The 23,809-nt window shown below is 34.4% G+C and overlaps 2 protein-coding genes across 9 annotated transcripts; one reads left to right on the forward strand and one right to left on the reverse strand.

Annotated features, from left to right (window-relative positions):
* The first annotated feature begins 2,803 nt into the window (after positions 1–2,803).
* Positions 2,804–23,593, forward strand: LOC118439672 (aminopeptidase N-like). Of its 4 annotated transcripts, none has more exons than XM_035861554.2 (15): positions 2,804–2,922; positions 17,517–17,886; positions 19,080–19,378; positions 20,064–20,222; positions 20,316–20,615; positions 20,733–20,916; positions 20,992–21,148; positions 21,217–21,298; positions 21,375–21,558; positions 21,620–21,827; positions 21,907–22,184; positions 22,274–22,473; positions 22,541–22,852; positions 22,934–23,015; positions 23,091–23,593. In XM_035861554.2, the coding sequence occupies exons 2-15, from the start codon at positions 17,530–17,532 to the stop codon at positions 23,238–23,240; spliced, it is 2,952 nt and encodes a 983-aa protein (XP_035717447.1). In that variant the 5' UTR covers positions 2,804–2,922; positions 17,517–17,529; the 3' UTR covers positions 23,241–23,593. The 4 variants fall into 4 exon arrangements, with proteins under 4 accessions (XP_035717447.1, XP_035717446.1, XP_035717448.1 ...); XM_035861553.2 differs by lacking the exon at positions 2,804–2,922 and adding an exon at positions 15,446–15,577 and having other exon boundaries at positions 23,091–23,589; XM_035861555.2 differs by lacking the exon at positions 2,804–2,922 and adding an exon at positions 15,588–16,004.
* LOC118439673 (organic cation transporter protein) lies at positions 4,452–11,307 on the reverse strand. 5 transcript variants are annotated; one of them, XM_035861561.2, is made up of 4 exons: positions 11,115–11,307; positions 8,427–9,189; positions 7,279–7,372; positions 4,452–7,143 (listed from the first exon to the last, which is right to left on the reverse strand). In XM_035861561.2, exon 4 carries the CDS (start codon positions 6,931–6,933, stop codon positions 5,251–5,253), a length of 1,683 nt encoding a protein of 560 aa, XP_035717454.1. In that variant the 5' UTR covers positions 6,934–7,143; positions 7,279–7,372; positions 8,427–9,189; positions 11,115–11,307; the 3' UTR covers positions 4,452–5,250. The 5 variants fall into 5 exon arrangements, with proteins under 5 accessions (XP_035717454.1, XP_035717452.1, XP_035717455.1 ...); XM_035861559.2 differs by lacking the exon at positions 11,115–11,307 and adding an exon at positions 10,727–10,912; XM_035861562.2 differs by lacking the exon at positions 8,427–9,189.
* Positions 23,594–23,809: the final 216 nt, after the last annotated feature.

Below are 23,809 nucleotides of genomic sequence, written 5' to 3' on the forward strand. Positions count from 1 at the left end.
ACTGATAAAAAGTCCTATCTGTAATAGTAGCTTCCTATTATATCGATTGAAAATCAGTCGGTAAAGTAAAATCCCGTTTAACCAATCAGTTGGTAAATTCCTACTTTGCCGATCGATGATAGAATATTCCGGGCTTAACAACTTGATAAATAATGGTAGATTAGTCATGATATAAACTCTTGTAAACGCATATAAAGGGAACCCCCTTAATGAGTATAATTTTCATTGATAGATTCGCAGAAACTTAATATTTTATGGTATTATCTTCTATTCTATAAGATTATCGTACGGTATAATATCGACTGCTTAATAATTCACATTCATTTCAGAATTAAATCTCGGATGATAAAAACATTTTCTTCGCTAGATCTTCCATCTTCCGTTTTTCCTAAAAACTAATAATAAATAATCAATTCAAATGATATTTTATTGTTGAATCTATGTACGGTCGATAATTATTTTCCAGCTGTCAGTACATACTATTTTAAAAATATTTATTTCTACATCATATAATGTTCTTATACATAAATAATTAAAATAAGAAAACTATGAAAATATTCTATTCTTTAATCATTTCAATTCCTTCTTGATACCAACTTAAAGAGCAATTTTTAATATATGAAAGTGGGACGTTATTAAAATAATTATACGTTTCATCAAATTCCCAGTTCCATCTTACGCATAATCGAAGCGGAACGATCTCAAACGACATGCTATCCCCAGATGATGTGCTTTTTTCGGCATCGATGCTTCTTCCATCGGAGATACTGGAAGCGTATAATTAAAAGCAAACTCGGCCGGGCGAGTTACACGATCAATATATGCCATGCGTAGTACCTTTATTTACTCACATATACTGTGTATTATAAATTAGATACATATTCGATTTTCGATTAAATAATATGCTTTAATAGGACGTTGTATCAAAAATTTACAGATATTTGTTCCTTGATCAATGGAATCAGGAGTGCAGTATGTTTATAAATCACAATGGCGGGTTCAATGTTATATTATAAAAAGAATTGAGTTTTCATTGTTTATCTTTTTCTATCTCTTTCTTTCTCTCTTTTGAAATCTTATGAACCTTATGGATTTTATAGATCTTATGGATCTTACTGATCTTATTATTTAATTCTAAAGCGGAGCCCTGTATTTCGAACTATTTATAATCACATACAATTTTCTATTTACGATTCATTCCACAGCTATAGATCATCATTTTGCTTTTTCGAAGAATATAATACGGGGCAGCTGTAATATAATGTTTCGCAAACAAATACTGTTTAGTCTAACCGCACCTATTTAGCAATGTTTATTTATTTATCCTCATTTTTATACTATGAGTTCGTATCAACATTAAAGAATAATGTTGTCTCGAAAAAAGTTTACGATTAAAAAAAATATAAATAATGACAATTTACAATAACGACGATGATAATGATCTTGTCTTGTTTTTATTCATCTTGTAATAATATAGAGGATAACAAATATTTTTAATTGTAGTAAATCTTCTTAGAAAGGAAGATTCTTCCTGATTGTTATTTGCCATGCTGAAGATTAATTTGCGAATTAACGAGGACCATCGGTTTTACGTTATAATCACATATCCTTTGTCGCTTTATTCTCCCCTCAGCGTAGAACTACAGAGAGATTGCTAATGAAATGGCGCACAAAGTATTAAGAAAGCTCCAGCTCTCGATGATTCTCGCAAGCATCGTGAGGGTATCGAAGCTTCTTCTTTCTTAAAGTTTCCTGGTCTCTTGGCCATTCTGCCTAAGTTTTTTATTTTTTCTATTTTTACTTACTTCTATAAAAATAATAATAATGATAATAATAATAATAATAATAATAATAATAATAATAATAATAATAATAATAATAATAATAATAATAATAATAATAATAATAATAATAATAATAATAATCGTAATCATAACAATAATAATAGTAATAATGATACTAATATTAATAGAATAATAGAACAAAACGAAATTTCAACTAGCAAGATATTTTGTAAGGAATTTTTCTTTCCATTTTCAAAATATATTTGCTTTCGTATCATTCGAAGAAAATCTGTCTTTTTCTTTTTACGAGAATCAGACTCGTCACATTATTCGTTGCAACGAAGAAGAAGAACGGAAATTACTCATACGTTAAGATAACGTCGTACTCCTGTGTAAGAATAAAAATGATTCAACATTGTTTTCTACCTTCTGTATTCTCCCGCTGAATTATCTTTTTCGCAATAACCCAAAGAGTCAGCGACACAATAGTTACTTACGTTTCATCATTCGATAGTAACTTAACCGAATGCTCGTGGTATCATTTATTTTTTATGTCAAATCCTGGTTGAATTTGTTGACGAATAGAAGATAGATTGTTTCGTTGATTTAAATTGAAGGATCGAGAGGTTTTCAAAAATGCGGACGTACCTATCTCGGTAATTAATCAACGATTAATATCGATCTTACGCTGATGAGGAATATGTAATCAAGAGATAGTATGGTCGAATGATGGTCCTCAAATCGATCAGAGGTCTCTCTTAATTAAAAGCCATTGTTCTCTCGATTGGAAGGCGGTTTCAAGCATAAAAACCAATCATAAGGTATTCCGATCTCCTTTTTATCGTTTACATCAAGAAACGTTGAAAATTATCGGGGAAAAGAGTAGTCAGAAGAGAAGCAATAGAGATCATGGAGTAACACAGGGATGATTCAGGAAGGTCGATAGTCCCTCGAGACACAAAGAGCTCGAATATTTGATAGAGTTGCGCGCGCCTTGTGCAATGTTTTCAGCATTTTAACCGGCACGCAAACTCACGCACAGTTTCAGTTGACGACGCGCGTTAGCCGCTACAGGGTGTCCTGGAACAGACTTTCCTGGATTCTCGGCGTATAGCAAAACGCGCATTGAAGCTTCCAGGTGAGAGCATTTATTCTATTGTTTCGACGACTATTTTAAATAACAAAGAGATATTTTTTTACCGTGGATGTTTTTCTTTTCTATTTTTTTCTTTTTTCTTTTCTTTTTTTAATATTTCCAATCCTTTTGGCTTACTTTCATTAACGAAGAGAAAAATATTTTGTATAAATTTTACAATGTAAAAAGAAAAAAAAAATATGAGAAAACATTGGCAACTGCAATTATTTTTTTAATTACTATCAATTATATCGATAATTAATAATAACAAATGATCGATATCGTCAAATGATGTTTGCAAATAGTAATACATATAGTCGATATTTACGTGACTGACTTAGAGGACTGCCAGTGCAAGATATATTCTATACATTCTTACGTTTAACGTCGTCAGATTATTCACGGTGCATCACGCATTTTATCAGGACTTGTACGTGAATAGAATAATTATGTAGAAGATACGTTTTACCTCGACGAAACGCGAAGGATCGTTGATTTTGAATGAAAAAAACAAATCACCGAGGATAGCTAGTATGTAAGTTACTTATTAGAATCATCAGTTTAATTATAGATATTTTATTATATATTTTAATTATGGACAATCCTTCTTCAAAAGAAAAAAAAAAAAACATATTTTAATGTTCCCGACAATTATCTTTCCGTACGATTTCAACATTTTCGATTGGAAATGATTTAGATTAATCATCGTATCGACGACCGATTAATTTAACTCAATATCATTAAGACTAATAAAGGCGCGACAAAACAATCAAACATGATTCCATAAAAATAACTCTATAGATGTAGTACGTAACGCGAGTGAAAGGTATAACCTAAATTCTCTATCGCGAGGAAAGTATGTTTAGCGTGTGCAGAGCTCGCATAAAACGCATTACGTTTGCCGTTTCAGACAATGTTTTATTTATTAGTAACATAAATCGGCGTTAAAATCGTTTCAATCGTGTCGCTCGAAAAATCTTTGCGATAAAATGTTTTGTATTACTTATTTCTCGGTTATATTTGTAATAAAAAGAAGGAAGAGATAGAGTAAGACAGATAGACAGGCAGGAAAGGATAAAAAAAAAATCAAAACGGCGAGGCAAGCCGCGTTTACTGTAGTAATCCAACGTTTTTCCAAACTTTATGATTGGAAAAACGTTGGGTCACTACCACAAAACGATCAACTTTTTCCATTAGCTTCCTACATACGGATAAGACGTGAGCGAGATAGTTTCAGCTGGTCAAAGGATAGTTCATAAGGGGATCATCCTGGAATTGCATTTCGCGCGATTAAGGTCATAGGAGTGCTTTAAAGCTCTATTCGCTCCGTTATCTCGTTCTGTCCTTAACTTTAACACTGCCAGCGTAATTTTGTAGAAGTGCAATCCTAAATAAATCAATATACAGTACGAGGCACGTACAAATATATATATATATATATATATATATTTTTAAATTTATTTTTCATACTTAATCACAATTTATATATCATTAATTAATACGCATACATATATTTTACAGAATTTTATTTTACAATTTTTATTCGCATGCTTCGTAATTTATTAAAAGTCGATCTTGATTGATTGTTATTATATATAATTTGTTAAAAATCTATTTTGAGAAATTGACATGCTCCCATATATATTGATAATAAAAATATATTAAATGTATATGTATATATATTATGTATGTATGTGTACAGATATATTTATAGATCGCTATGTGTCATTAGAATTGCGCTAAAAATTAATTATGCGAAAACAACAACAATAGTGGTCCCAATTTGAATATTCGAAAACCAACCAAACCGGTTTTTCGCAAGTCGCATCGTCGAACATAATTTCAATGATAACCCCTCCTTTTTTTGTTCATATTTTATTTGATTTATATGAAAAGAAAAAGGACGGTTACAACGTTATTATAATCGTAATAAAAACGAATTTGGATTGTCATTAGATAAAAGGCACTTTAGTTATTCTCATTGATTATCTTAAAAAGACCATGCTATATACGCGTTCATTCACACGTATCATATACGCATTGTAGAACGATATAATATAAAATCCAAATGATTTTATCAAACAAAGTAATCAATATACGTCCATTAAATTCCAATTAAGATGTTATGAGATGAATGAGAGAAAGTGTTTCTTTATACGACATGATTCCGATCAAAGTTTCGAATTATTACTCTTAAGCTAACATGATTTTATGAGAATGGCATGACGAGTTTATGACGCCTTATCGCAAGATTCATTTTTCGTGAGAAAAGAAACGATGATAAGAAAACTTAAATGCGTTGAATAGAATTTATATAAATGCAGTTCAACATTAAGTTTCATTTAATTTGTCTTTTTCCTCTTTATCGGTCATTTGATCAAGAGTGACTTCGTAAGTGTCGACATAATGGTGCTTTCTATCGCCAAGGCAGGTGGTGAAGCACGTGTCGTGTTTACCGAAGTTCTCACCGTCCTCGATTGTCTCTGGCATCGGTTGATTTACGGTTTCTGGTAAATAAAGAGCTAGGAAGCCAGAGGCCAAGGCTACCAAACCAAACAACGTGGCTGGTACTTTCGGATCTAGAAAATCTAAGAGCATGATCAATGGCGTTAGGGCACCGCTGAGACGAGCGCACATGGAGCCAATACCAAGGGCCGTGTTCCTCACTACCGTGGGAAATAGTTCGGCCGTGTAATTGTAGATCACTGCGAAGGATGCCGCGATACAAGCCTTACCGAACAATACTATAACAGCTGTCACTGTCGCTCCAATATTGTCCTCCTTTGGGACGAAAGCTGCACATATACAGCAAAGGCCGCCGACTAACATGAATGTACTGACGAGACACCTTCTACCAGTACGATCCATCAGAAATATTAGCATAACATACGATGGCAGCTCGACAAGGCCGCTCAAGAAGAGCATTAAATAAGGATTGCCTACAAGATTTCCAGAATTCAAAGATAAGCCGTAATAAACAATCGAATTGGCGAACCAGTTGAGGCATACGTTCAAGGTTTTCTTTCGAAGATTTGGAGTTTTCAATAAATCAAATCCGTTATGAGTTTTATCTTCCTCGGAGTTATGCTTTATCTTCGAAGTTGCAAGAAATTTTCCGCTCTTCAAGTTCACGTTATTCCCGTTCATCTTTAAGGCTCTCTTCACGATTTCTACGGCCTCCTTAGCTCGGCCTTGAGCCCATAACCATCTTGGGGATTCGTCCATGAGCCACCAGTGTCCTAGCATTAGTGCACTGTGTAGTCCGTAAATTATTTGTAACCAGGTTCGATCCTTAATCAGAGCACCCCAAACAGCGACTAACATAAAACCAGTTGCGAAAGCGAATTGGAACATTATGCCGCAGATAGTCCTCTTTGAGGCGCCCACCAGTTCCATCGTCAGTACAAATCCGGTTATATAAGAGCCAGCTGAGCCAAAGATACCGTAGAGGAATCTCACGAGAAGGAAAGTGTAATACTCGTTGACCAAAGCGACCATGGTACCGAGTATCAGTTGCAATACCGCGGAGACGTAGAAGATTATCTTCCTTCCGTATTTATCGGCGAGACTACCCAAGGTTACAGCACCAACAAACACACCGAACATATATGCCGACTGTGCCATTGCACCCATCCATCTACGCGAACAAACAAAATTCCACTCCATACCACGTGACGATTTGAAATATTCCGTGTCATATGTCCAAAATTCGCACTTCTTTGTTACGTTAAATTCGTCCAGATAATTACAAGTGTCCAATGGCTCTGATATAATGATCGTGTTATTTATGTTCGCTACAACCAACGAATCGTTTAATGTATCTATGAGAGTGGATTTGATGGCTGGTATAACGCATTTGTGAGCAGGTACTGCAGCAACAGTCAATAAAGTTAACATATGTAAACCAGCAGTCAAAGCTCCAACGATGTGTAAAGAGAATTGCCAGAATTGATATCTCCCAAATTCTCCGAGATGCCCCATAAGCTCCTCCAAATCATTATCGACACTCGCCATCTCGTTGAAAGTATAATCGATAGTAAGCGAATCGATTCTAGAGAAACGTTTCGAAACCGTCTTGTTCTACCGTTACCGTACAACTGACGGGCTTGACGAACTAAAGACTCTGTCAAGATATCTTTTTCTTTTTTTAATACAGAAAAGCTCGCCGTCCTTGCAATACGTAAAGTAGATTACTTTACGTCGTATTTAGTGAGTACTTCCATTCTACAAAAGACATATACGAATTAATGAGACTATTATATTATTTTATCAGAAATATCCACTTATGATAAATGATAACATACTTTTAACCATAACATTTTCTATAATAATTATGTATTTATCAATACATATACATACCGAAATATTGGGAACGATAAAACAAACGTAGTCATTATAGTAAAAAAGTACGATAATCAAATCCTTGGTAAAAGAATGTTAAGAACATTCAATTCTGAAAAAAAGAGAAATAATTCATGTTAGTATAAAACTGAGTATGATCTATTCTTTAATATATTTTTTCTTTTTTTATAAATTTATTACAAATATACATGAGAGTCGAATAAGCGACGAGAATTAATTTTTTGCGGTAATAGATTAAATTTATATTCGTGTAGGAGGTTGATTATGAATATGATTTCGAAAGCTGTATAGTCAATACTGTCTTTAAAAACAGCTGTTTTTGTATATTAAAATGTAGCGGACATTGAGTCAACTCAAGCGTAACAATGTCATGCATTAATACAAAGGCCTCTTCGCGAGGTGTGTAAACATTCCTTTCTATTTCACAGTTCGACGATTAAAGAGAAAATGTGCAACGTTCGAACGAGGCATTGAACGAATTAGATAATCGACAAAAGTTTTTATAGAAACCTGATTATCGGCGTTTTTTTCACCGAGATACGAAAAAGAGAAGGCAATGAGGGAAAAGATAAAAAGAGAGGCGGGATCAACGTCCGTTGTCATTGTGTCGTAATACTTTGGAAAGAAAGTATTCTCATTTAATGACGGGCCTCGATTTATTTTAAAATAGTTCATGATACCAAATAAAACAATGCCAGTAAATTCGAATAGATCGTTTCGTTGTACAAATGATTTGGTTGTTATCGTCGATGCATTTTAATAACGTCATCTAAATAAATAACTTGAGATGCTTTAACTTCGAAGATTCTTAACTAGAAAACAAAAAAAAACAGTGATAAAGAAAAATGAATCTGAATGTTTGACTTTAAAAATATTCCCACTTCTGAGAAAAGTGTTCGATTGAGTCATTGAATACACTAGCAATTAATTAATACGTCACACTATCATTTATAAGTATTATAAATTTGATTCTTATCCAGCTCACTATCTAAGAGTCGGCTAAACGTTCGAACCAGTTTTCCTATACGATCTCCATTTATTCACTCGATTCAACATTTTTCACGCACTTGGTATGCTTGTCAAACGTATATATAATCGTAATACATATAGTATATATAACCATAATATAACATAGTATATATAACCGTAATATATCGGTAGTAACTCCAATGGTAACAGCGAGTCTCGAGCAAGGTTTACTCCGATCCGTTACTCCGTGGAAGAGCGGACGTACATTTACTGATGTACATATTTCTCAAGAGTCTGCAGCAAAACTGGCTTTAAATGTCAATGAACTTATGTTGTAGAGAAGTGGAAAATGTGACGTATACAAGTCATTTGCTGACCTCTTTCTTCCTCAGTTCTTTTCTTTCTGTCCATATTGCGAAGAACTGGCTAGTAGTTATACATATTTCTCTATTGTTCCATTCAGTAATTGACTAGGCAATGATAATTTCGTTTATCAATGTGAGCGTATTCATGCATATGTATCATATTTGAACCTACATGCGTATACGTGATCAGAGAGATTTGATAGACGAACCGCAAAAACGCTAGTCGTCTTAAATAACTCGAACGGTCGACTTCTCTTTGATTATTAACATCTTTCAAAATTCGACCTTGACATTAGACATCAGTAATTGTGCTCTTAAACGATGACTCTTTTCAACTTGATGACACACGTGCCTGCTGTCAGTTTCGTCAGCATAAAACGTTCTAAACGACGAGATGATTGCTGTCAGATAACTTGCGTTCGACGGGGAGGGACGGCAGGTGCACGAGTGTATTCAATGATTATGTTGCTCGATATAGTTATGGAGAGTGAGTGCATGCTGCCTCTATATCGGTCATTGCTCGATAATTCGAGATTAACTGGAACTGTTTTTGAATCTTCGCGAAAGAAAGAATCTGCATATAAAAAAAAAAAAGAATCGTAAATTATAAGGAAACATGATAAAGTTACAAATATTTGAAAGTTATTTTATTTAGATATTAGAAAGGAAAAGAAAAACTTGCTTCAAGATAGATCGAGTTCGTGAAATGAAAGTGAAAGTATATGCCGAGTATTTCAGTTCTGAAAATATCAAGGAATAAATAATTTTTGAAATCATCAGGATTTTCGTCGAAAATACGAGAGATAAAAAGGAAAAAATCGACAATGAACGTAAAATGTAGAAGGTTGACATTAAGGAGCAACGGTTGTCCGATATTCATATAAAATATGTCGGGAGAGCGTCGAAGTTACGGTTTTCTGCTTCCATAAAGTCTTCTCGTAAACGAGGTGATTATCACATCCTTGGCAAGGTATATACATATATACGTATGTATATATATATATATATATATATATACATATGTATATATATATATATATATATATATATATATACATATAGTATATACCTTCGCAAAAGCTCGAAGATGGACGCCGTACGACGATACTAAGCGGTTATATGTCCATTCGTGCTGAGAGCTCGAAATTGCCAGGATAAAAGAGAGCCGAGAGGACATTTAACGGTAAACAATGCGATTCCATTTGCTCCGTTGCTCGGCCAATCCTACTCGTTCAAGGATTTCGATTCTCAACGAGTGACTCTCGCTATTAATTATTCAAATTATCTAGGATCGTTTCTTCAAAAGAAACTTGCTCGTTTGTTCACTTTCAGTTAGTATTCTTAGTATTGAGAGAAAAGAGAGAACGTTTACAATGTAATAAAAGTTCATTGAAATTAAAACGATCGAAATCGAAGGGTTGGGAAGATGCTTTTAATCGCGGCTCGTACCTTGAGGTAGAAGAGGAAAAGTAGATCAATCCCATTAACTGAATTTACGAAGGATCTTTTCTGTTTGCCTTTCTCTTTCTCTCTTCCTCTCTTTCTGTTTTTATCACTCTCTCTCTCTCTCTCTCTCTCTCTCTCTCTCTCTCTCTTTATTTCTATTTTCTTTGTCTCTGTCTCTTGAAAGCCATTAGAACGTTTACTCGATAATTACGAACGCCGCAAGAAAAACGTTCCGCATCAACGATAATAGTTTCTCTTCTGAAAGTTATCGTCGATGTGAATCGACGAGATTGAATATTTCTGCAGTTTAAAACTTTAAACAGCGAATCGAAAAGTCTGAGTAAATTATTCTGTTTGAAATGGAAGAGGTACGAACGAAGTTTTGAAACGAGTTCTTGCTCATCAGACAAACGATCGAAGGCGAATGAATCAGTTGCTAACGAGAGGACGATCGTTGTCGTTACGTCGTCGCCGTAATAGTAGTAAAAGAGAAGAGCGGGAAATCGAAGGAATATTGGATTTTTAAAAGGGGGGACCACCTGCAGACGCGCTAACACCAAGCAGAGCTCAGTGATCCAATATGCTTAAATGGATTTCGTCTTCCCTTTCAGTGTATTAGTACGTAATATACACACACGCACAGAGAGAGATACGTAAATACATACCGTACGAAGAAGCTCAAACTGTACTGTATACTATTCGTCCCGAGCTATCCGGTTTGCCGACTGCCTGGCGCCGAAGAAACACGACTGAGGAAAAACATTTAATGCTTCTATCGAATAGCAAAGAGTTCTAAGAAATAGCGAATACGGGAAGCTTTGGCTCCTACCATCGCGATAAAATGCGGAAACCTTCTTTTTCCTTCCTTTCATACGATTACGTCTCTGTTTCGTATTATTATCGCGCCGTTTTATCGAATTCTCGCGATACGATAATGCAGTCATATGTGAAAGCGAAGTGTCATTTTTGTTTTATCTCCGGAAATTTAAGACGTTTTTATGATGAATACTTATTTATTTTTTGGAAATGAAAAAAATAGAGAATTTTACTTACTATGTTTGGATGTCTTAAATGTCACGTTGGATTTGTGTGATTGTGTTACGTAAGAAATAAGAAAATGAAGTTGAAATTAAAGAAGAAGAAGACGAAAGGCGAACGGTTAAAAGCTCGACATCGTTCTGCAGACACTCTTTCAGACAGCTTTCGAAGCTTCGGAGCTTTTGAGCACTCTGGTGAACGAATTTAGTACTGCATTCCAATGTTTCCGAAACAACAGGAAAGTAGCGCTTTCCTCGACGAGTCACGTTTCTCGATTGGTTCGTCGAAATTTTGGAAAATATCATTTCTAGATTTATACTCTGTCACGTATGACCTTTGGTATATACTTATACATGTTTGTTTGACAATCGTACACCTTTATCAGTTATGATATTGTCTTCTTTTTTTAGCTCCTTATCACATGTAATCATCATTTTGTACATTAATTTCAAACTAGGAAGGTAATTCTTTTCCAAATAATATTATTACATATGAAAAATACATTCATTTTGAATAATGGAAGAAAAAGGAACAATTCGACAAAGTAAAGATTCAATTTGATTTCTTTCCTGTTTTGTCATCTAAGAGTAAAAGAAAAATGACTAGTTAAATCAACAATGATTCAATAGAGCGCTGAAGTCAAATGTAACTCAGTACGTTCAGGTTTATTCAAATTAAAGATTTATACTTACTAAAGTAGATAAGATGGTTTGCATATTATGCAAATTCTTGAGTGCAAGATTAGAGAAAAACGAAGAAACAAGAATAATTGAGGAAGTAAGACTTCATAGGTTAAATCGAATGCAATCGCAGTGAAACACGGATGAATATTTTGAAGGTTGCTGGCATCGAAGCAAATCTAAATTATTTCACGTTTCGTTAAGCTGAACGCGTTCGGCTTAAAAGTACCGTGCGAATACTTAATTACTTTATACCGGTTACTGCACGCACTCCCTGTAGAAACGGTATTACATAGATTTTATCTCGCTTATCATCGGGAAAGAAGAGATGAAAAAATTCTCATTTAACGGTATGTGAAGCCGTTCTAAATACAACCTCTTATCTGCGAAGGTTATAATCGTATTCTATTAAAATACGTATGAATAAACTGTTCGACGAGAAGCAAATAGAGAAAAATAAATAGAAGTTGTTCGATTCCTGAAATGGGCTCATTCCTAAAAGTGATTAGAACTCGTCGGCATGTATAGAAGATCGAGTTATTCGTTCGAGGGACAAGTTGACACAAGAGGTAACTCATTCGTCATCCAATTATACGATTTAGTTTACGAGCATATACGAGGCGCAAGGAGGAAGTCAGCGTGCGTGTGCCAAGTGGATAATGATACGAGCTGGTAACAGATACAAGCTGAGTTTACCGTTTGTCTGGCGGCAAAATAATACCTATGGAGATAATTGACATTTCGTATTTTAATTTTTCTAATCGACTACGGAAGAATTATCTCTCATTTGCAAATTTCAAGAAAATAAGATTTTAAGTTTTATCCTTTTTTTTTTATAAAGAGAATAATGTTTACTCGACACATAGACGTATATATATATACGATAAGTTACGTTCGTTTCCTTTCTCTTACGCACGAGCGATTGGCGGATACAATGAATGGTGGTGTTTCGTGTTCGGTAAGGGTACACCACAATGATGGAACTCGATCCGATCGTAATGTCCGCGTTCCTTTCGGTATCGGATTACACGCGACGAGGATTTTCAAGTCGCCCCTATCCAGATTTCGAGAGCTTCCCGAGGAAATTCGATTATCGGCTTACCTATCGAAACGATAAAAGCGATCCTTTCGCTGTACCCGTTCGATGTTCTTCGAACGCATCAAGGATAATCGTAGACATCGATTAGATGATAAAAAGAACGAGAGAAAAAACTTGGATAATGCAATCACGGTCATTATCATAATCGAATTCGTTTCTTCTCTCGCAATCTTCTCTTTCTTTCTCTTTTACTCTTCTGGACATGTCACAAATTCCTACGAGATTCAATAACGTTGCTCTCCTGCATGACGAGTCGCATATCACCAGTCGTCGCAGCAACAATTGGCTAATTTAGAATGATTATCAACTAATTCGAACGCACGCTTCCATCTAAACTCTTTAATCCTTCCGATCAAATTATCGTAGCCTTCCGACATATACTTGCTTTCCAAGTTTGAACTAATTATTAATTTTGCAATTATGTTATCATATCTTATCACCAATATTGTTTACGGCGTAATAAAAATTATCTATCTTTCTAACACTATTATTATCTAAGAATTAGAAAAGATATTTTACAAAAAGTTGAATATAATTTTGTATTTGAAAGAATTTCGAAATCAAAGGAATTAGAAAAACAGTTTTCAACTCGAAGCTTTCGCACACGTTGTTATGTTTGAGGTTTTTGAAACGTTTCTAGTACAAAAACTTTTACGGATCCTTACGATTAAAACTACGAAGAGAATGAACGCAAGAAAATTCAACAGGAATTCTTTTTATGTATGTTTTTATTAGCATAAATCAATCATTGGCTACGCATTTCTATGCAACTAAATTCATTTACAATGATTATAAAAATTATATCGGGGACATAAAGATATAAGATATGCGAATAAGTACGTATTTTTATAGATATATACATATATTATACGAATGGGTGACGATGGAACGAAGATCAGGACAATGTATCGATCCTATTCCATCGTCGGAATAATGAGTCAACGCGCAAAATAATTTTTTGCGGATGACAAGCATCGTTAATTATACGTTATACTGTGACTCATTTCTTCGTTCATAGTAGTTTTTCTCCATAAAGTAGGAAAAAAATCATCATTCATATCGAGACGCTTTTGTTCACCAGATATACAACGTTTTTATAATGAATCATTTATAATCAGACCACAATGAATAATCGAAATTACCTATGACAATAGTGAATTATGAAACAATAAAATATCAAAACATTTTCTTCGTACATAAAATTGATGCATGTATTTATCTATAATTAAATGAAGATTTCAATTTCCGCACGAAAATGATAGATCCTCTTTAAGAGTGCTCACTACCCCTCGCTAGAATCGTGATTTCAGCGAAAAATACGGGGAGAAAAAAGTATATTAAGGAAAAATTGTCCCTTCGTTCGATTTATCGCATTGGCGTTTTATGCTTGGTTTAATATTCTATGCCCTTCAAGTCGCATCATTTGCGCGCAATAATCGAAGAAATAACTGACATCAGGCAATGTATAATCGTCAATTTTTACAAAATAGCTCGCATGAGAACTTAATATATACATATACCGTAACAGTAACGGAACATGCAATTTGTTGAGAGATCAGTTAGACTAATTTTCTTGCATGTTCTCTATAAAAAGATTATAAAAATTATAAGTCAATATCATTCCATAAGAAGATATAGAAGCAAAACAATGTTCATATAATATATGACTTGATTTTTGGCAAATAATTTATTGTATATATTGGAAAATATATAATTTTTGTACCAGTAGGAAAATCTCTTCGATGGATAAATGCTAATATATTAGTCCTGTATTCACTTAAAATAATAAGATTGTAACAATAAAATAATAATGATATTATCTAAATAAATAATCCATTGATTATAAAAATCAAACAAGAATTGTAATCGAGAAAATTTTTCACATAAAACTTTGCAAATGCATTGTGCGTTGAAGAGTTTTAATAGAATCATAAGAAAAGATATTATAATTTTATTTATTATTCACAATTTCATCATCGGTCTCGGTAAATTTATAAGAGGATAACAATTCCGAGATAGACTAGGTAAAATAGCATTAATTTAGATGCAATTAATTTGTCTTTTCAGTGATTATTGGAAAACAGAATCAAAGGACTCTAATTAGTCGAAGCATTGTATACAAAGCCAAACATATATCTTCATTGTGTTTGATGCTGTCGATATTATTTAGTCAATCGTCGAATATTTGATGAAAATGCAGATCAATGATTTCCCGCGTAATCCCTTTGAAATATTTGCTTTGATTAAATCATCGAAACGATACGAAATTCCCGATGAAAGATATTTTCAAAAAAAGAAAGAATGAACGGTTTCTTCGTACAAATTGATGGAAAGTACGAGGAAAATGTAGAGATTCTCAGAAGTAAAGAGTATCGAATGAGATCGTATGCAGTATCGCATCCTGCAGGAAATCGATCGTAGGGCTTCTTACGGTTATCCGGAAGATGGTATGCAGGTGGAAGGATGCTAGGAACGGAAAGCGATACCGCGATGGGCAAGCAGGAAACTTGGATGGCAAGGAGAGGAAGGAGGAAGAAGTATGAAGCCGGATTACAGCTCCCGTCCTTGGCAGTTGCGCGCGGAGCATCGAGCCGAGCGGAGGTGTCTTTCGCGTCTGATCCTGATTATCGTTCTCTCGATCATTGAAACGAATTCTCCTAGGACGGAACGAATTTGTGCCAGCCTCTCGTGGGAAGGAAGTGAGTCTTCTTATGTCGGTGTTCGTTTCCTTTTTCGAAACGATCGAAAATCAACGAAATCGTTGTATCAAATTTTCTATCCTTTAGTGGATCGAACGAAAAATCCAGTGACTTTATCGTTCTAGACTAACTAACTTATTTCGTTTCGACAAAGTACCGACTAATTTGGAGATTGTGATTCATTTCGAAGTGAAATAATAATTGATTGACTGTGTTCGATAAACAGTCAATGAATTATTTTAATTATTCTCGTGTATTTATATTTGCACTGTGTTGCCTCGTCGAAATACGTATATCTTCGATTTTACTTTCTGTTGTTGACATCACCGGCAATTTGAAATGTCCTAGGATGATAGAAAAACAAAAGCAGGAAGAGAGGAAAGGAGGAGGTAAAGGAGAATGTTGTGAAGAGAGAGGAAAAAACAAAGTACATATTAGTATAGAATTTCTAGAACGTTGAAATGTCACTAATTACTACACGAATGCGCATCATCGTCTATAGTATCTATTTATAAAATAACTCATTTTCTTTGCAAGAGATAAAGACATACGAATCAACATTGTTTTTGCTATATCGTTGGCTTTTTTTCGTTAACACGTACTCCTGGAAAATAAAATGCTTATCGTGGAGTTTAATAATATTGTGTGCACTAAACTGCAATTTTTTAATTAGTCTGGCGATATTAGAGCTTACAATATCTAATCTCTGTTCATACCGCTTAAGTCATTTACTGCTTCTTCTATCGATTGTTATTAATCAACACGTTTTATCTTCGTCAATCTTACGTCATTAAAATTTTGTAATGTCCCGTTAAAAAAAGTAAAAAGGAAACTATGTTTTAGCGTAGAAAAACCTGCAAAACTCAAAACATGAATTAACATGACAACGAGTTGAAGTGCTTAAAGCAATCCAACCGTTTCCTCTCTCTCTCTCTCTCTCTCTCTCTCTCTCTCTCTCTCTCTCTCTCTCTCTCTCTCTCTCTCTCTCTCTCTCTCTCTTTCCCTATCTCGAATATGCAATCTTTGTTTGGTCGCTTGCAGTAATTTAATTACGTTGTGTAAATCTGCCCGGAAGGGACGTTGAGATTAACGTTAAATTCTCTGGCCAACGTACACTTTTCGCTCGACGATTTCGCATTACTATTCATACCGGAAAAAAAAAGCTTTGAAAAAATTTCATTTTGGATTGTACAATTGTAGAACGTATCGTTTAAACGTATCCTTTGGACTCGATGAGGAAACGATTTATACTTTTATTGAAAAAACCTTAAGGCCTTGTCGTCGAGTGGAAAATTTTATTGAAAGATACTACATTTTTCTTTTGTCTCATGATGTAAAATATCACGTGTATGCTAGTATATATATAAACTAATGTTTATATAAACGCCGACGAGAATATAATTGAACCAATAATATATTTTTATTATTTCGATAAAAATTTCGTAAACGATCGTAAGTTGTTAAATAAATCCAGAAGTCAATTGCATTTCAGCTAAATGATTAACACACATTTATTGATTAGTCACGTTTCAGTTCTGTGAATCTCTGACGAATGAAAACGGCAAAGAACAAATCCTCCTTTCCTTATATTCCTTATCCTTGACACGTTCTCCGTAGCACGTGAAATTACTCATAATGATTGCTTACCTTAACCTGTTTTAGATGACGATCCAAAAAACATAGTTTTATAGTCGAACCTTAAGAGTGCCAATCTATTGTTATTTTTTGCTCTCATGAAAAAAAAAAAAAATACATTAGATCGTATTGATTGCGAAGTAAAATTGTTGTTTCTTTTTTTTTCCTGAAGCTTTCCCATTGTCAGTGCGAAATAAATCGGATATATAAAAAGAAAACCTAATTACTACTGTGTTTAAATGGTTGCACAGTTTCTTTGGTTGTAGTTAACGAAGAAATGATAAATCATCTTTCTCATTTATAGGTCCACACATGATATGACCCAGTCTCATGAGGTTTTGGCAATGATGGATGCACACACAACAACATTCGGACGAACGAAAGGCTGCACGATCTCTCGTTGCGGTGCTTTCCTTCTCGGTGCCTTTTTTCTCATTTCTTTGGTGGTGACTGGGCTGTTGGTTTATCATTATGCTCCCTGCCTTGAAGAAAAAATTAAATCGTGCGAAACTTCTCTAAATAATTTTGATTATCCATCTGGAAGGGCATTTTCTGATAACTCGGCAAGCAAGAAGAAAATCGACGTCAGATTACCGAAATCGATTGTACCGGATTCTTACGAGTTACGACTGGTACCCTTCATATGGGAGGGAAATTTCACTTTCAACGGTGAGGTACGTATAACGTTGATACTCGAATAAATTTACATATCAAAAGGAAAGACGAACCGGATGATTACCTAATACATAGCTAAGAGAGAAAACGTTAGAAAGGCCTCATGTTTCTTTTCCTTTTTGACTGACGACGATGTAAATATAGACTATTACATATCTGCCTTTTCTCCATCGAGATTATAAATCGATGTCGAACGTGTTAGAACCTTCAAAGAATTTCTCCACGTAGAATCCATGGAGCTTTTTGACTGATCATTTTTATAAGTTCGAACGTTTTACGATGTGTTGCACGGAGACGTCATATTTTTACTTTGTCACGAACGAAGCCAAATCCATAGATAGATGAATAGATAGATAGATAGATAGATAGATGGATGGATGGATGGATGGATGGATGGATATATATCCCTCGATTCGCAAATTCAATTTCAACAGGCAATTGAATTTTTGTTCTGCCATTCGGCTTCGAGCGTTTCCTCCCTTTTCATCATTTCGTTATTCTCATCTCTCATTTCACCTTCTCTCTCTCTCTCTCTTTCTCTCTCTCTTTCTCTCTCTCTCTTTCTCTAGGCTGTAAAAGTAATTGCAATAGTAGCGAAGACGAAAACGCGTAATGTACGATAACTTCAAGGACCAATGGTGAAAGTATCTATTCGAAACTATCGGCTGGCCGATCACAATTAGAAAGTAAGGAATGCCGGTTCATTTCTCATCCAACAGTGCCAGTTAACAATGAGAAAAGAAAAGTGTCATTGACCGTTAGAAAGGCTGATTTTGTTTGGAGATTTTCTTGGATCTTTTTCGATAATATTTGATCAATGATTTTAATATTAAATCGATGATTTTAAAAATAACGAGAAAGAGAAAAAGAGAAAGAAAGTAAGAAAGAGAAAGAAAGTGATCCTATTAACTTACATATTATCGTGAGACCGTTCAAAGTAAAAAATCTTTTATTTTAAGATCGTTGTGAAATATTCTCATGTAATTCATAGTATTTCATTAAACGTGACAAGTTCAATAAAAAAAATTATTCTTTTGTCATTAACAATTATATTATTTTATAACAGATTATGTTTGACTTTTTTAATCATATTTAATGAATTTTTAAGGGAATAATATTGTCGATTATTACAAATTTATGTGAACTTTCGATAGTATTAAATTCGGAAAATAAAACAGTTGTATATTTTCAGGTGACTATCGTAGTGAACGTAACGGAAAATACGAAAAATGTAACCCTTCATGCGACCGACATGAAGATCGACGAGTCCCTTACAAGTATACGAGAATTCTCTCTGTCCAATAATAGAACAAAGCCGATCACAATTGTCGAGCAAAAGAACGACACCGAAAGGCAATTTCATGTGATTAAAACGTCGGACACGTTGAAGGAGGGTAAGCAATACGTGGTGCATCTCAAGTTCGTTGGCCAGCTGAACGACTACCTTCAAGGTTTCTACAGAAGCTCCTATACCGTCGGCAATCAAACGAGGTAACTTATACTAATTCCTTTCGTTCATTTCTATCGTGAACGAGTTTTACCTTTCTTCCTTTTCCTTTCTCGGCCACTTAAAGGCGATCGATTCGATTAATCTTCGATATTTAAAGTAGTATATATGTAATATATCGAGCAGGTTGATATGAATTGCTTGATAAGAAGCTTTTCTTACTATAATCCTCTCTCAAGAAATCGAGTTAATATTATTCCATTCGATTTATACGATCGTTAAATATCTGCCAAGATTAACTCTACTAATATAAATACTCGTCGCAATGATAAAAAGTTAATGATTCGAAACGGATGCGAAGAAATATTCGAGTTACGAAAGGCAATTCTCGATCAAAAGTTTCATCGGTTTCACATCGCAAATAGTATGCGTATATGTATGTCATACTTTCTCCGGTTGTATGTAAAGGAGTCGAGTGAAAAGGAAAATATCAGGTTCATTGACCTTATTTCTACTCGAAATGATCTCGTAAAAAATTAGTCAACTTTTGAGTTTGCTATAGTGCTATACATCTCTTTAGAAATTTTGAAAGAAAATCGTTTCGTTTCCGTTAAAAGAGTTTTAGCCCGAAGGAAAGAAGAGGAAGATTGCGTTTAATCGTGAAACGTTAAGAACATCTTTTTCTTCTGATGAACATTTACCGAAGGTTTTATGACCCTTGAATTATAGATGGATTGCCACGACACAATTTCAAGCAACGGACGCTCGCCGTGCCTTTCCCTGTTTCGACGAGCCAGCTATGAAAGCCAAATTCCAGATCAGCATAGGTCGGCCCAGAAACATGACGTCTATTTCAAATATGCCAAGGAAAGGACAACCCGAGCCAATGTGAGTTTTTTCATTTTGATGTTATTCTCGAATTATTAGATAATTTATAAAAAGTAAGAAAATCATTTAATTATTTACTATTGTTATCATTAGGCCTGGTCTTCCTACGTACGAGTGGGATCATTACGAGCAATCCGTACCAATGTCTACTTATTTGGTAGCTTTTATAGTTTCCGACTTTGAAATGTTAAAATCGGAGTCTCGAAACTTTAGTGTCTGGGCGCGCAAGGAGGCCATTAACCAATCTCATTACAGTTTGGATATCGGCCCGAAAATACTTGAATATTATGAGGATTACTTCAAGATAAAGTTTCCTCTTCCAAAAATGGATATGGTTGCGTTACCTGATTTTTCAGCCGGAGCTATGGAGAATTGGGGATTGATCACTTACAGGTAACCAACGTGGAAGTTTTTTCCGAGCTATTGGTAATTCGAGAATCTTTTTAATAGTTTCTCTTTAATTGGAGAATCTTCATAATATGGATGATGATCTGTTAAATATGGTTACAGAGAAACGGCGATGTTATATCAAGAGCGAGTGTCAACAAGTAGCAATTTGCAAAGAGTAGCAACAGTGGTGGCTCACGAGTTAGCCCATCAATGGTTTGGAAATTTGGTTACACCAAGTTGGTGGTCGGATCTTTGGCTAAACGAAGGCTTTGCCAGTTACGTCGAATACATCGGAATGAATGCGGTGAGTTTTCAAAATGAAGACCTTTTTTTTTTTATTTATTTCGTTTTTATGAAAGATTTCGTTACGATTTTTCAGGTAGAACCAACGTGGAAGGTTTTAGAACAATTTGTGGTTAACGATTTGCAATCCGTCTTTGGATTAGATGCTTTACAATCTTCTCATCCTATATCGATAGAAGTTGGGCATCCGGATGAGATCAGTGAAATTTTTGATAGAATTTCCTACGAGAAAGGTGCTCGACGATTGAAATACATTATTTGAAAATTTCAAAAGTGATTATATTAATCGTCACGTTTACAGGTGCTTCTATCCTAAGGATGATGGACCATTTTCTTACGACAGATGTTTTCAAACGAGGACTTACAAATTATTTAACCGAAAAGTAAGTGAATATCTTCTTAAAGTTATTTGAAATAGAAAGAATAGCTAAAAAAAAAACTCTTATCGATAATACTTAGAGCTTATCAAAGTGCCGAGCAAAACGATTTGTGGAATGCGCTTACGAAACAAGCTCATAAAGATAAAGTTTTGGATCCTTCTATTACGATCCAACAAATTATGGATACGTGGACCCTTCAAACTGGTTTCCCTGTTGTTACCGTAACGCGAAATTATCTAAATGGTGATGCTACTCTCACCCAGGTTGGTTTATTTATCTTTGTGAAATCATGAATATTTATAGTAACTTTGATATAATCTTTAGGAACGCTTCATGCTACAAAATAGTACTATGATTACTATGATGGAACCTGAACCACTCTGGTGGATTCCTATTACATACACGAACGAAAAGGAATTAAATTTCAACCGAACTCAGCCCAATCATTGGATGAAAGCAGAACGTTCGATCATTTTGCCAAATTTAAATACCAGTGCACATCAATGGATGATTTTCAACGTCTTGGAAACTGGTAATTTTATATCTTTCTTTAACTTAATTCACAATACCGGTAGAACTTAAATGATAAATAGGATAAATAAATTTTACAGGTTACTATCGAGTTAATTACGATAGGACGAACTGGCAATTGATAATAAAACAATTGAATAAGGATAATTTTAGAGATATATCGACAATTAATAGAGCTCAGTTGATCGATGATGCTCTTAATTTAGCCAGAGCAGGTAAGCTCGATTATGCAATTGCTTTAGACGTTACTTCTTATTTGGCACACGAAAGCGAGTATTTGCCTTGGAAAGCTGCTCTGACTGCATTGAATTATTTAGACGATATGTTGATAATGTTACCTGGTTATGATAAGTTCAGGGTATGTAAAGAGATATACAATTTTAATAACTTTTCTCGATTTCTCGTCACCGAATAAATCTCTTTAACGAAGTGAAATTACTCCTTCAGATTTATACTTTGAAGCTTTTGGATAATGTATATAAGCAAGTTGGCTTTACGGACAAGCCTGGTGATCCGCAACTAACAGTATTTACGAGGATAGACGTTCTTAATTGGGCATGTAGTTTTGGCCACGATGATTGCGTTGATAATGCAGTTAATCAATTCTACAATTGGCGTAAAATGCCCGATCCGGATACAAATAATCCGTAAGTAATAAACTTGTTGTTTTCTTCTTTTACTCGAAGAAAATAAAATTATCATTCTTAAATTTAGAATTTCACCAAATTTGAAGAGTGTGGTCTATTGTACCGCTATACGAGCGGGTAGTCAAGTCGAATGGGAATTTGCTTGGCAAAGATATTTAAATACCAATGTGGGTTCCGAGAAGGACTTACTCTTACAGGCCCTTGGATGTAGCCGAGAAGTTTGGATCTTGAGTAGATATTTGGATTGGGCGGTTACAGAGAATTCTGGCATTAGAAAGCAAGACGCGACGAGAGTCTTTGGATCTGTAGCTAGAAACATTATAGGTCATCCACTAGCCTTCAATTATCTCAGAAACAAATGGGCCCGTCTAAGAGAATAGTATGTTTTTGAATTGTCCGTCTTTACAATTTTCTTATCGTAGATACGATTATACATTAAGACTTTCCATCTTTCTTTTAGTTTCGGTACTTCTTTAGTTTTGATAAACAATATCGTCAAGTCAGCGACTAGAGGCATCAACACGAAGTACGAACTTAAAGACGTAAGTTCCATAATTCCAATTGTTTATTTTTGTATTATTTTGCGTCTCTAAATAATTTCTATATTTTTTCTACAGTTAATCGATTTCATAACGGAGAACAAAGAGGAACTTGGCAGTGCAACCAGAACCGTTCAACAGGCTGTAGAGCAAGCTGAAGCAAACATAAAATGGTTAGACAATAATTACGCGACGATACGCGATTGGTTGCAAAGAAACACAGCGTAACTTGGGTCAAATTATTATTAAAAATATGATATATCGATCATCATTCGATATCTCGTTTAAAATTGAGGATTTGCGAGATACATTGTTAAATCTTTGAAACAGTAGAACATTCTAAACATCTCCGCAATTCGCATCTCTCTTACTCTAGTTAAACGTATGCTACTCAAAAGAAAATTTGTCGAATTAAATAAGTTCGCAAGAGAGTATAATATGTAAGCGTTTTTATATGTATCTGTAAATATGTGCGCGATATTAATATGTGTATTATACAAATAACATTTAGAATATACGTCAATGTGGATATAAAAGAGGCTGATGATTTATGAATAATCGTGAAACATAATATGAAATAAATAGTAAAGCAATGAATGATTGTTGAAAAAACATAGTATATCATTAGCCACAGTATTTCTTCCTTCGTCTTTTTATATATCCTTTCGATATAATTCCAGATACCTTGATTTTCACGAATATACAGATAGATTTCATCGAATATACAGATAATATTATGGACAAATTCATTGGATAAAGAAAGTGATGAGGGTTTATTTGAAAAGAATGTATTGTCT

The sequence above is a fragment of the Vespa mandarinia genome, chromosome 2, assembly GCF_050613455.1.
Source record: "Vespa mandarinia isolate Hongniang chromosome 2, ASM5061345v1, whole genome shotgun sequence".
NCBI classification, from domain to species: Eukaryota; Metazoa; Arthropoda; class Insecta; order Hymenoptera; family Vespidae; genus Vespa; species Vespa mandarinia.

What these genes read in the sequence shown, in the direction of transcription:
- LOC118439673 (XM_035861562.2), bottom strand. Translation starts at nt 6,933, where the DNA reads ATGGCGAGTGTCGATAATGATTTGGAGGAGCTTATGGGGCATCTCGGA.
- LOC118439672 (XM_035861554.2), top strand. Translation starts at nt 17,530, where the DNA reads ATGACCCAGTCTCATGAGGTTTTGGCAATGATGGATGCACACACAACA. An exon ending in ACAAATTATTTAACCGAAAA is followed by an intron (nt 21,299 to 21,374) that starts GTAAGTGAATAT and finishes GATAATACTTAG; the next exon opens with AGCTTATCAAAGTGCCGAGC. An exon ending in GTGATGCTACTCTCACCCAG is followed by an intron (nt 21,559 to 21,619) that starts GTTGGTTTATTT and finishes TATAATCTTTAG; the next exon opens with GAACGCTTCATGCTACAAAA.